The 12,768-nt window shown below is 38.4% G+C and overlaps 1 protein-coding gene across 1 annotated transcript; it reads left to right on the forward strand.

Moving 5' to 3' along the window:
• The first annotated feature begins 1,518 nt into the window (after nucleotides 1–1,518).
• On the forward strand, nucleotides 1,519–12,105 carry LOC118619286 (serpin B12-like). The gene is given in 6 exon segments (XM_036245970.1): nucleotides 1,519–1,629; nucleotides 8,083–8,151; nucleotides 10,263–10,418; nucleotides 11,682–11,697; nucleotides 11,700–11,744; nucleotides 11,747–12,105. Coding segments are annotated over 6 exon segments (756 nt in total).
• The last annotated feature ends 663 nt before the right edge of the window (nucleotides 12,106–12,768 follow it).

Genomic DNA, 12,768 nt, shown 5'->3' on the forward strand with positions numbered 1-12,768 from the left:
TATTTGCATTCTCACTCAAACCTAGCAACTTCCAGTTTTCCTTATCAGATGCTCCGTTGGGAACCTTTTCATGTAGAGTCTCTTTCCCCTTTTAGAACATCAGGACCAGCAAGGCATTTTCCTAAGAGTTTTTAACTTTCCCAAGATGGAGATACTCCATCTGCACCACCAGCAGATAATTTCACTCTAATTCCAATAACTTGATGGAAGCCCCATAAGGTATCTGTAGGGCAATATAAGATAGCAATGTAGCCACCAAATACAGACCTGCAGCCTCCTGTATCCCAAACCTGACCAGGTATCCAAGCAGGGTCAGGAGTAAAGTGGGGCGAGCAAGGCTCCTAGGGGGCAAAGTTTAAGGAGGCACTAATTTTTAGGTGTTAGCCAGTGTTTGTTTGTATGACTCTGAGCACAAGTGCCTCCTTAAATTTTGCTTAGTGGGTGGCTCATTCTTAAGGAGGTGCTTGCTCCCAGGGCCCTGGTTGCAGATGCTCAGAGTCAACACTTTAAAGTGAGAGTTTCCTTAAATTTTGTACCTTAGGGTCTTCCCTCCTCCTTGGCCGAGCATGAATCTCTAGAGGTCATCAACTCCAGGTGGCTCTTCAAAATAGCTCCCTGAGGGAAAGGGAGGTGCGGAAGTGATGTTATAGTACCAGGTGTCCCACGACCTGAGGGCACCAAGCAGGAGGTTGAAGCAGAAATGCTGAGGTTTCCCTGTTATTCTCTAACCGCATTCTTTCAGACAGTGCCCAGGGCCAGGGAGGCGTTAGTGCCTGAAAGAAGGAAGAAATGACAGATTGTCCTTCTTCCTTGAACATCCTGTGATTTTGGACTTGCTCCTTCGGAGAGGATCCTGAGCCCTGAGTGATTGTGAGCAGCCACCTGAAGGCACCACGCCAAGGTGAGTTCTGCCAGCTCCACAGACCCCAGAACAGGAAGCTCTGTCTTTTCGTAATAAATATTCGAGGATGGTTTCATAGAAGAAAGTGGGATAAAAATTCTGTAGGATTATAATATTCTTAGTTATATTTCTTCCCCTCTTAAAATATATATAAAATAATGCTCTCTATTGTATATGTTGATGGCACCACCAATCTGTGTGTGTGTGTGTGTGTGTGTGTGTGTGGCGGGGGTGGTGAGATGTGTTCTTTCAGATGCTTTGCAATGGTGAGAATGGGCTTTGGCTGGTGTGTCCTTACTTCCTTACCCAGTCAGTTCCTTTGTGTATTTTTGAAAGATTCAGATAGGTCATGTGTCTGTTGGGATTAAAATTACAACCTTGTACTTTTTGTTATTACCTAACCCAGTGAATTAACCTGAGCTAGTTTCATTTTGAACATTTTAGATTTCACAAAACAGAAGTAACTCTTTTCCTAATTTGAAATAAACGAGTAAGTGATGGTACTTTGACCTATGTTTTTGTTGTTGTTGATTGCCTTTGCATTCCAGAATCCAGTTAAAAGAATAGGCTCATTCAGTGCAGCAAATGCACAGTTCTGCTTTGATGTCCTTAAAGAGATGAGCTCTGATCACACGATTGACAATGTCTTCTCTCCCTCGAGTCTCCTGTCCACCCTGGCTGTGGTGCTCTTTGGGGCCGGAGGTGACAGTGAATCTCAGATGGAAAAGGTATGTCACAAACATACTTGCAGCCATGTCTGGAAGACAATCAGTGATGGTTTCAAACCCCTCTTGTTATGGGGATTTCATAGATAGACAACTGTGTAAACACCAGAGAATGTCCACCTTCATTTAAGGTTACCTAGCAAATAGGCTCTTTCAGAAATGAGTGCAAAAGGTAAGGTTTCCCAAAGCTCTGTTCTGATGAGCAGGGGGTGAGTGGACACAGCAGAGAATAAATAGGGAGAGGCACTTAGAGGCCAATCTGACTCATGGGAAAACTGGGAGTCTCCACCTCCACCTCCACCATATGCACCCTTAGGTTCCCAAGGCCTTCCTGGGCAAAGAATTGCAAGGATTTACAATCTGTACTATCACAATTCTAAGGACATCACCAGTACTTTAACTCAACCAATACTGTTGGGTGACTAGAAGAAATATTTCTTAGTAGGCATCTTTCAACATGCCTTAACTATCTCCTGCTTATTATAGAGAGAATGATGAACTAGTGGAACAAAGCTTCTCCCCAGTCAGGGTTTAAATTGGAAATGAATTTGAAAATCTGGAGTCAGACTCTGGCTCCATGTCTGCCTGTGATTGCTTCTGGGTTTGCGACCGGAGAGCCTTGTGGCTGACTGTGTTAAGGACCCAGCCAGGTAGAGAGAGTCTGGTGTGGAAATACTTTTTCTGTTTCATCCAATAGTCAAGAGAACCAATAAGCTCAAATGTTTCCCTCATTGATTCCCATACAAAATGGAAAAAATAACTCTCTTATATTTTTATCCCCTTAATGATTTTCTCCTACAACATTCTGGGACTGAGCCAAAGGCTCAGGGTTCCAGGTTTGACAATTGTGCTTTCTGTTGATGACGAGAGTGGTGATGGTGACAAGGACAACCAAAGCAACACCAGAGAGTTACGCTCATGCAGATTCTCTGGAACATAGAATAATATACTTAGTGGTATCGGACACATGATTATACCTCATTAAGTCAAAGGAAACATTGCTTCTCAGTGGAGACAATGATATAAGTGATTGAAATCTCAAAGAGATATTGTGAGCTTATGATCAAATAACATTTATGAAAAGAACTTGAAAATAATTACCTATTATATGAACCCAACCATTATCTGTGTATGCTCAATGAATAATCGCTAGGAGTAACTGCCTGCAAATGATGTTAAGATCCATTCATTTACACACACAATCATTCACTCTTTATCCCACAAATAAATATGGAGTTCTTTAACGTAGGGACGAACAAAATTAAGTGACGGTGTAGATGAGTAAGCCTGGAGTGATTTTAAAACAGTTTCTTAAACCTTTGTCTTGCCTTCTATCACAGGCGTGAAAAGATAACTACACGTATGTATAAGTGCCTACAACCCATCTCCAACACTCTCATGCTCAGTCTTCCGCCTGAGAGCCCATGAAAGGCTTTGGTTTTCGAATTTACCTTTCCTCTTTGAAGTAATGTCTTTTTTTTTTTTTTTTTTAAATGAGGAGAGTAACTAAGAAACTGATAGGAGAAGGCTGGGGTGAATAATATGAAGTTCCTAAAAATGTAAGAGCTTAACATTTATAGCAAGAAAGTGATTTGCTACGACACCACCTGCTCTGGGGAATAGCATTTGCATAGCCTTGGAAAACAGTCCTTGTTTCCCTTTGAAGGTGCTGCACTTGAGCGAATGAACAAGAACTGCAGATTCTTCCGCACAAAGGTACAGACAGTTCTTACTTCCTCTTTTACTTCCCTTTCGGCAGTCCACCTTAGTCCACGGAGACAAAAGGTCGAAGGCAATACAACAGCATGTGTGTCCGAGATGTCCTTCGAGTCCAGAATATAGATACACACAGTCAAACTGCATATACTGTTTGAAAATAATGAATCATGTTGAGATTTGGAAATAAGAGGTGACGAAATGGAAATCGTCAAACAGCCGAGGTAGAGACGATTAGTCTTTAAGAGAATGGGCTATTCCTCCCCTGAGCAAGAAGTGCAGACGGGAGAGTATTCTCCAAGAGACTGCACCATGGAACCCTAGGAGCTATCCTCAGCAGCAGTGCTTAGAACAATGGCTGGACACCAGTGAGTGCTCTGAACACATGCATACGTTATTTTTGTTTAAATGTAATTAAAGATGGCTTATCTTTATGAGTTGCATTGTAAACTACTTTCCATATTGATCATTTCAAGTAAAAGTATGCAATACAGACTTTCATTTGTCTAAGGTGGTCTGTAGCTTCCTAGATGTGATCTTCCCATTATTATCTGTGTTGGGGATACTAAGACCAAACTTTATTGCCCCGAATTCTTATTTATTATCAAACATAGCAGCACATTTTTTTTCCTGATGCCAACTAGACTAAAATTAATATGTCAGTATTGATTGTGTGCTTTGTGTGCTCTGGGCTACCTGGTGGAGGGGACAGGTCAAACTCTGACCAGGGCGCGGACAATGCCAAGCGGCCCCTCACACCTGTGAGGTGACGATGATACATTGTTACGGTTCTCCATGTATGAGCAGATTGCTGGACAAAAGTTTGGTGAAAGGCAAACATTTCAGTATGTCCAAATGGAGAATGAGTAGACTTTCAATCTGTATTTGTTTGTTTTCTGAAATAGCATGTCCTGATGCAAACCCGAGAGCCTCTTGTCTGACCTCAGTTGATACTTGAGTGGGGGAATTGTGGCCCTCGTTTTCAAGTACATATTTTCTAACTCTTTCTTAGTGTGAACAAAATACAGTGTGAACAAAATCCATGTACACGCTCGAGCGCTCCTCTCTGAAGTCAATCAGCCCTGCCACAGTCCAGTCCACATGGCAAGTGGACTGTTTGCAGAAGTAGCCCGTCCATTCCTCCTGGTGAGTTAAAATAAACACGTTTCCATAAGTAAGGTAAAATCTTTCCTTTCTGTCTTTGTTCAATCTATTTTAGCATTGTTTGTGCTATCCAAACTGTACAGAAATAAAAAAAGATCGAGCATCTTTTTGTAACAATTGCTACATACAGTATACACAATATACTTTGCATCTGCATTTTACTTCATATAGAAAAATATGGAAGAACTTAGGATTCTAGTTTTCAGATGTTAATTTGTAACATTTTAAATCGTGTTTCAGGTGAGCCCAGCTGAAACATAAAAAGCGCACATTTTTTTCTAGTGTCTGATTAAAAACAGTAAAAACAACACTGAAAATGTGTTGATATTGGTAATAAAAGAGGAATTGGTATCTTGGAACTCCAGGCTGAGGACACTAATTATTTTCAGTCTGATTATCCTAATTATGCATTTATAGATGTAAGGTTCAATTTCAGAGGCTGAAAAGAAAGAGAAATGTTCTTATCATTGAAATAGCATCCTGTAGTAATTTGTTCAAGACAAGTGTGAATATTTTTATTAATTGGGCCTAGTTCTACACAATAGCATTTTCTATATTTTTGCCTCTATTTATGTATAATTCCTACCATGTATGGTCTAAATCGATTACAGTGATAATTTATTTGCTATGCCTCTCCTTTTCCAATGCTCACTTTATAGAACTATTTAGAATGTATTGAACAATTATAGAAGCTGAAACCTGAAAATTTGGATTTCAAAAATAATTTAGAAAAAGCCAGAATGCAGATGAACTCATGGATTGAAAATAAAACCAAAGGTAAGAGGGCTAGGGCTTTTTCTTCTTCTTCACCTTCTTATTTTAGGCATAAGTTACATTCAGCGTAATGCTTGGGTCTTCAAAAGGCTATCTGGACAGTTTTGACAAATGTATATCAAGACACAGAACATTTCCATCACCCTGAAAAGCTTTTCTGTGCCCATACCCAGCGACCACTGATCTGATTGTATCATCAGAGCTTAGCTTTGCTTATTTTAAGATTCCAGATAGATGGAATAATACATCATGCACTTTTCTGTGTTCTGTTTTTTACACTCAGCATATTCTTTTTGAGATCCATGCATATTTTTGGATGTAGCAGTGGTTCATGACTTTTTTTGCTAAGTAGTATTTCACTGTGTGAATATACCAGTGTTTATTCGTTTTCTTGTTGATGGACATCTGGGTTATTTCTAGTTTGGGGCTATTATGAGTAATGTTGCTATGGAAATTCTTGTAAAAGGCTTTTTGTGTGCATATTTTCTCATTTCGCTTGGATTAGTACTTAGTGGAATTGCTAGGTCTTAGACTAAGGGATATTTACTTTTTAAGGAAACCTCCAAATAATTTTCCAAAGTGATTGAACCACTTTACAGTCTCATCACTATAAAAGTTCCAGTTACTCCAAATATTCTCCAGTTTTTGGTGTTTTAAATATTTTTTAATTAACCTCTTTAGTAGGTGTGTAGTAGTATCTCATTGTAGTTTTACTTCACATTTCTATGATGACTAATAATACTGAGTATCTTTTTAAATATGTCTATTGGCCCTTATGTATCTTTATTAAGAAAATCTGTTCAAGTTATTTGCCCATTTTTAATTTTTTACCTTTTATTATTCAGCTGCAGGAATTATTTAATTATTCTGAATATAAATATTTTGTCAGATACATATATTGCTAATATTTTTTTTCTAGTCCAAGTCTTGTATATTTTCTTAACTGTATTTCTGATGAACAGAAGTTTTCAATTTTAATAAAGTCCAATTTATCAGTATTTTTCTCTTACATCTTGCACTTTCTGAATATTCTGTATGAAAGTTCTGCTTATCCTAAGGTGACAAGGATGTTCTTTTTTAGTAGATTTATTGTTTTAGTGTTTACCTGAAGGTTTGTGATCTGTCTCAAATTGACTTACATGTAGGATGTGAAATAAGGGTGGAGGTTCTTTATTTCTTCCATATGGATATTCAGCGCCAGTTGTTGAAGATTTAAAGACTTTCTTTTACATATCATAAAATGAAAACCCATGACATCTTATTAATTTTAGTCTTGAGAAGTGAAGAGGAATAAAAAGCAGAGAAATTTTCTTCTGCCAACTTTCCCAGTGATCTGTTTTGCTTGATTTTAGTAGAAAACCATCACCAGATAACAGTGGTGATCTGCAAAACCCCCACTCAGGTATTCACTGGGTACAGCAGAGGGTGGTGCCGGGAGAAATGTCACAGGAAGGTCAAACCTTAATAGTTAATGTGTTATATCTATAAACCTCTTACCTGGGTAACTTAATTGTTTTGTATATTCATCAGGTTTGTTAACTTCAACAGGATACCTAACTTTTCAGACTCCTTATCTGTTAAATTGTGCTAGCAGTAAATACTTACATTATACTTAATCTATAGCACACACTGTTCTAAATATTTTATGTCTAGTATCTCATTTAATCCCCCGCAAAGATTACGAGTTAGATACTATTATTATCCTCATCACACAGATGATTTACCTAAGGCCTGGAAAGTTGAAATGACCTGATCAAAGTCACACATGGGTCAGAGGTAAATCCTGAATTTGAGCTTCGGATACATTGCTTTCAGGCAGATGATGTGGATAAAATCAGGCAATTTCTCACTCATAGACATCTCATTATATCAACTTGGCTGACAACTAATTCATTATTTAACAATAGCAGCATAAAAATGTATGGTACATGGATTATTATTCATTAAAATGTTTTGGCAGTATTAACATAACTGAAATAAATATGTTTAATAAATGTATAAATTTGTAAGCAACACCCTTATAAACACCCTTTTGGGCAACTGTTATAAATTTGTTGTTAGTCCTCTGTGCATTACCTGGTCATTCCTCTGTTCATATTTCTAATGTGTTGTTTAATCCCCTTTTTGCTCATTTATCAGAGCTTATGGCATAGGATAGATATTACCATTATTGTATGTCTTGGCAACTGTGTTTATAAATCTGTTATTTTAAAATTACCTTTAAGTTCTTATTTTTACCAAGTACATTTAAAACTTTTATAGTCAAACATGACTATTTTTTTCTCTATAGCTTCTAGGTTTCCAGACCGTTGAAGAAGGTCCTCCTCACTCTAGGACTGTACATGTAAATGTGCGTGTAAGAAAATATGTAAGCTTCCCTCTGGAGATTTTCATTGTCCTGTCCCATACATTTTTGTTTTATCTGGAATTCAAATAATGATTCATGTAAGAATTTTACCAGAGGTAGAGAAACATAGTATTTATTAATAGAGTAAGACAAGCAAACCTCATCAACAATCTTGAGTGGAGCCATAAAGTGGGCAGATGGGCAATACACTCACTTGCTTTCTTCTACAGTCCACATTTTTCATTTATTCAATAATTATGAATACTTCACATATTTGCTAAAAAATCTATTCAGTGAAACTGAAGATATTGAATGGCAATCACGTATGTCAATCAAAGCAAAACTAGTGAAAACAACTCAGATTTCATGGCTGACTAGGGTGATCTTACTGTTTTTCTTCCTAAAGGTGACATCAGGGACCTCCTGCCACCATCAGCCTCCTGTCTTCTGACCAGTTGGTGCTGTCAGCACCATCTCCTTCTGAGAAAGGCCAAACCCAAACTACGCCTTTCAGGATGGACGAGGTAGTCTCATAATTTAATTTGTTTTTCTCTTAAAGGTGCTCCTGAAAGTTTTTGCCCCTTAAAATATGTTAAATTATTTCTGGCCTTAGTTAGGTATATTAATTTCCAAGTGATTATCCTAGTTACATACTCAATAAAGCACAGGTTTAGATTTATAATACATTTAATAAATTTTATTGAACCTAAAAAAAATCTTCTTCATAGTACTTTTACCTATTTTGGAAGTAGGCATGCTATTTTTTAACACCAAAACTGTGAAATTAAAAGCTGATGTAAAATATAGATCTTAAAAGGCCTTATAGTAGGGTTAGGCTTTGGGGGAAGCTTAGACCATTATGAGGCAATTTACTTACTGCACACTGGAAATGAAGTCTGGTGATGGGGAGAACTAATAGACACTTCTGGAATGAAGAGGCAGGTCCTGAAACTAATTGAAAAAAAAGTTAAATAAAAAAAAAAAGATTCAGTCTTGGCCAGTGTGGCTCAGTGGCTAGAGCATCAGCCCAAGGACTGAATGGTCACAGGTTGGATTCTGGGTCGAGAGCTACACCTGGCTCGCAGGTTCAATACTCAGCCCTGGGTGGGGCATGTGTAGGGGGAAACCAGTCGGTGTGTCTCTCTCACATACATGTTTCTCTCTCTCTCTCCCCCACCTCCTTCCTTCCGCACCATTCTCTTTGCAAACCAATGGAAAAAATATCCTCAAGTGAGAATTAAAATATATGTATATATTCAGAAAAAACAACAACAGGCAAGTCATTTGTAAAATGGGTATGATCTCAAGAAGTATATCAAAATTGGTGCACAAGATTCACAGTTAAAATAAAAGGTTCCAGGCATGCTGCCCTACCACCCGCAGTCTTTCAACTTCTTTCCTTAGTGCTCCCAAGTGTGCTACGCATCAGGCTGCAATGGAAACAAAACATGCTATTCAATGTGAAAGGATGACCTGTAAATTATAATTAAGTCCCTAAGCTATCAAGTGTATTCACTCTATCAAATGTATTACCAACATATGCTTGAAATAATTGGTCAATTTAAAATTTGTTATAGTCAACAGTAACAATAGAGTTTATACATGTGAATAAATATTTTTCCTATAAAAGAAATAGTGAATGACTTTAAGGAAAAATGTAACACTCTAGCCAAACACATTAGTCACATGTGGAAGTATCTAGAACTATCTTTGTAAAGAATATTGCCATCAGATATGGAGGTCATAAAACATATATAATGCAATTATATATTTTTATAGCTGTTTTTTTTTCTTCTTAATTTAAGATTCCAGGGCCACATTCTTAAAGATTCTGATTGCAAGAAGTGCTTGAGTATATGTATTTTTAAGTAGCTTCTTTAGGTTCTTTCAAAGATTAGCTCAGTTTGGAGGTCTACAGTATAAGGCAAATGGAATAAAAGACTTTAGCAGGATTCATAGAGATACTTGAAGGGGTAAACATACCCCAAAGCAGACAGATTTCCTAGAGAAAACAGTTAATAAAACAGAATCTTTAATTTTGCAGTAAAATCTGGTCTACTTGGTTGACATACACAATACAGGTATCTTTAACCAGTTAGCTGGCATTTCAAAGAGAGAAACATAAAATACGGTTATGGTCATAACTAAATTTCCTTAAATGCCCTCATTATGTAGAGCTCAGCACTTTGTTGCATTCTTGGCTTATTTGTAACTATTTTGTAATCTGCAACTCAATGGGGCAGACTGGTCAGATTTTACTTGAATTGGAGAGATTCCTAAATTATATTCTTGAAAGGCCCTATTTGACTTTAAAAAATGGTTATCCTGATAAGATCTTATGGTGCATATTTCTCAGCTCTTTGAAGTGGATTAACTGCTTGTAGGCATCAAAAAAGGACAGTTGAATAAAAACAGAATATCCTTTGTACTTCAATAGCTTCTTTGTTTTAGGATCCCTCACCTTTAAATCATCACAATAATGATCGCATATAATTCTGTGGAAAGATGAATGGCTTTTGTTTTGATCACTCAATGTGGGCACTTTTGGAGGATGAATATAAATGTAAATTTCCTGTCTTAAATGGAAAATTAAGAAGGCATTAGCTTTGCTGTTTCTCTGTTTTTACATTTAGAGTCCCAGAGCAAAGCTGTGCTGGTGATGAGGCAGCAAGAACCCTTGAGACGGAGTTTCATAAAGGAGCCTGGGGCCCGGGTCCTTGAGGTACCTGATGCTGAAGATCAACTGAGTATGGGCATCCTCCTGCCCAGTGAGGACTTTGGCCTGGGACAGGTAAACCAGGGAGCCTTTGTAGCCACAGCCACAAGAGAAGGCTCTGAGCTTGAGGATTACACATGCAGAAGAATGGAGAATTAAAAATAGCCTCTTACCTGGAAACAGCCCAAGTGCCCATCAATAGATGAGTGGATAAAAAAGCTGTGGTACATGTACACAATGGAATACTATGCAGCTGTAAGAAAGAAAGATCTCTTACCCTTTGAGATGACATGGAGGGACCTGGAGAGTATTATGCTAAGCCAGTCAGAGAAAGACAATTACCACATTATCTTATTTATTTGTGGAACATAATGAACAAAATAAGCTGTTCACCAAAAGAGATCCAGAACCATGGAAGTAGGGAACAGAATGACAAACTTCAGAAGATGGAAGGGATGGGAAGAGATAAACCAAAGAACTGATACGCATACATGTACAACCAATTGACATGGACATTAGGCTAGGGAAGGCAGGAGGGGGGTGGGAGTGGGAAGAAGGGGGTCAATGAGGACAAAAGGGGGACATCTGTAATACTTTCAACAACAAAAAATAACCTCTCACACACTACTTCATGCAGTGAATGTCCACTTAAAGAATAAACAGAACCCCTAAATAAAGAACACCCACTCACTAGAATGTGTTGCTTGCACTTGTAAAAGTTTCTAACTTTTAAAACACAACCACACACTTCTTCTGGTCTTCCTGGTTGGTCATTGTTGTTTTATATGTTACTTACTTTGATATAGATTCAGTCTCTATGGACACCTGAGAATTTTGAGTTGAGTTGAGGTAGACTGTTATATTGGTCAGTCTAGAATATCATTTATGTTGTCAGAATTGGAGGATGTCAGGTTCCAAAGATATCTTTTAATGTGACCAATAAAAAAGGGTGGGCATTTATATAAATTGTACAGTTATCATATGTAAATTGAGCAATTTATAGAGGAATCATAGGAGGAGGAAAAGTAGAAACTCCCTATGATGATCTATAGTTTTCTGAGTGGCTCTTGAATGGTGTGCCCAGGTCTAAATGCCCTGCCTGCTCTGTTTCATAGATGAAAAGGCATCTAGTCCAGGGTTACCTGCTCCGACTGCAATTCTCACCCGTGGCTGAGTTTTCCCTACTTTGATAGAACCTGCTTCCCAAAATGACAGCGCTAAGTAGCCTTACCTATCCATAACCTCACAGCCAACCCTTGGGATGCTTCACGTTTTAGTATAATTTCATTTTCTAAATAAAATCTATTTATATGCTGCCTCTTGCTTTCTCTCCCATAGGCTACCAAGGAACTCACCATGAGAAACTAAAAAGCTGGATGGGCTCAGCCAACTGGGAAGACACGCTGTGGTTCTGCCCCTGGCCCAACCTGATGGGTGCCATGAAGAGTTGGCTCCCACACTGGCAGCTGTGGGAAGGACTGATGTCTTTGACCACTCAAGGGCTGACTTGTCTGGCATAACTGCAGGACGAAGCCTCAAGGTCTCCAAGATAATCCACGAGGTCCTGCTAGCGGCTCCTGAAGGGGCTTCACAGCGAGCCCTTCCCAACCAAACAAGCAAAGTAAAAAATCCTGAAACCTTCGAGGTGGATCATCCTTTCCTCTTCCTTACCCTTCACAAGGAAACCACGACTCTTCTTTTCTATGGCGGACTTTTTGCCCCTTTAGCAAGAGAGCGAATTTATATTCAAACAGCTTTCTGATTGTCTTCAAATTAGCTGAATTTTGCTTGTAGAAGACACTCCACGTAGGTGGAATGGAAAGAGACAGAGCATGCTTCTTGGCAATGTTTATTACTTTTCAACGATCTCACCTAGAATGCCCACCTTCGGTTTAGTTTACATTGGTTAAGCAAATTATAGCATGCCATTCATTTTGACCAACACCTCTTCTTTCTGAAGTCATCTTCAACTTGCTCAGAACCTCATCTACAGGTTACTAAACCCCAGAATGCAGTTTTTTCAAAAAAAAAACCCAAAAAAACAAAAACAAAAAAACAATGTTATTCACCAGTGGCTGAACTAGAGGTATTTAGTAAGAGGAGCTAACGTTTGTTGGGTGTGTGGCATTACCAGGTACTCACACAGATGACTTCATTTAATGTTCACCCAAACCCCAAGAGGCAGGAATTATTGTTTTTGCCATGTTCAGAATGGGAAATAGAGAGTTAGTTTTAGTTATTTAACACACAAGTGACTGTGTTTTCAAACCCAGAAAGTTTGATACAAGACCCCAACGCTTAACCGTGATCAACCCTGTCCTATTTACAAGTCTGTTCTGAGACTTGGAGCTGGGGCCTCTGGAAAAAAATGAAGCCGGAAGAAAAAGACGGGAATTGTTTTCTGTTTTATCTCACAGGAGAATGG

Source organism: Molossus molossus, unplaced genomic scaffold, assembly GCF_014108415.1.
Source record: "Molossus molossus isolate mMolMol1 unplaced genomic scaffold, mMolMol1.p scaffold_m16_p_6, whole genome shotgun sequence".
Lineage (NCBI taxonomy): Eukaryota > Metazoa > Chordata > Mammalia > Chiroptera > Molossidae > Molossus > Molossus molossus.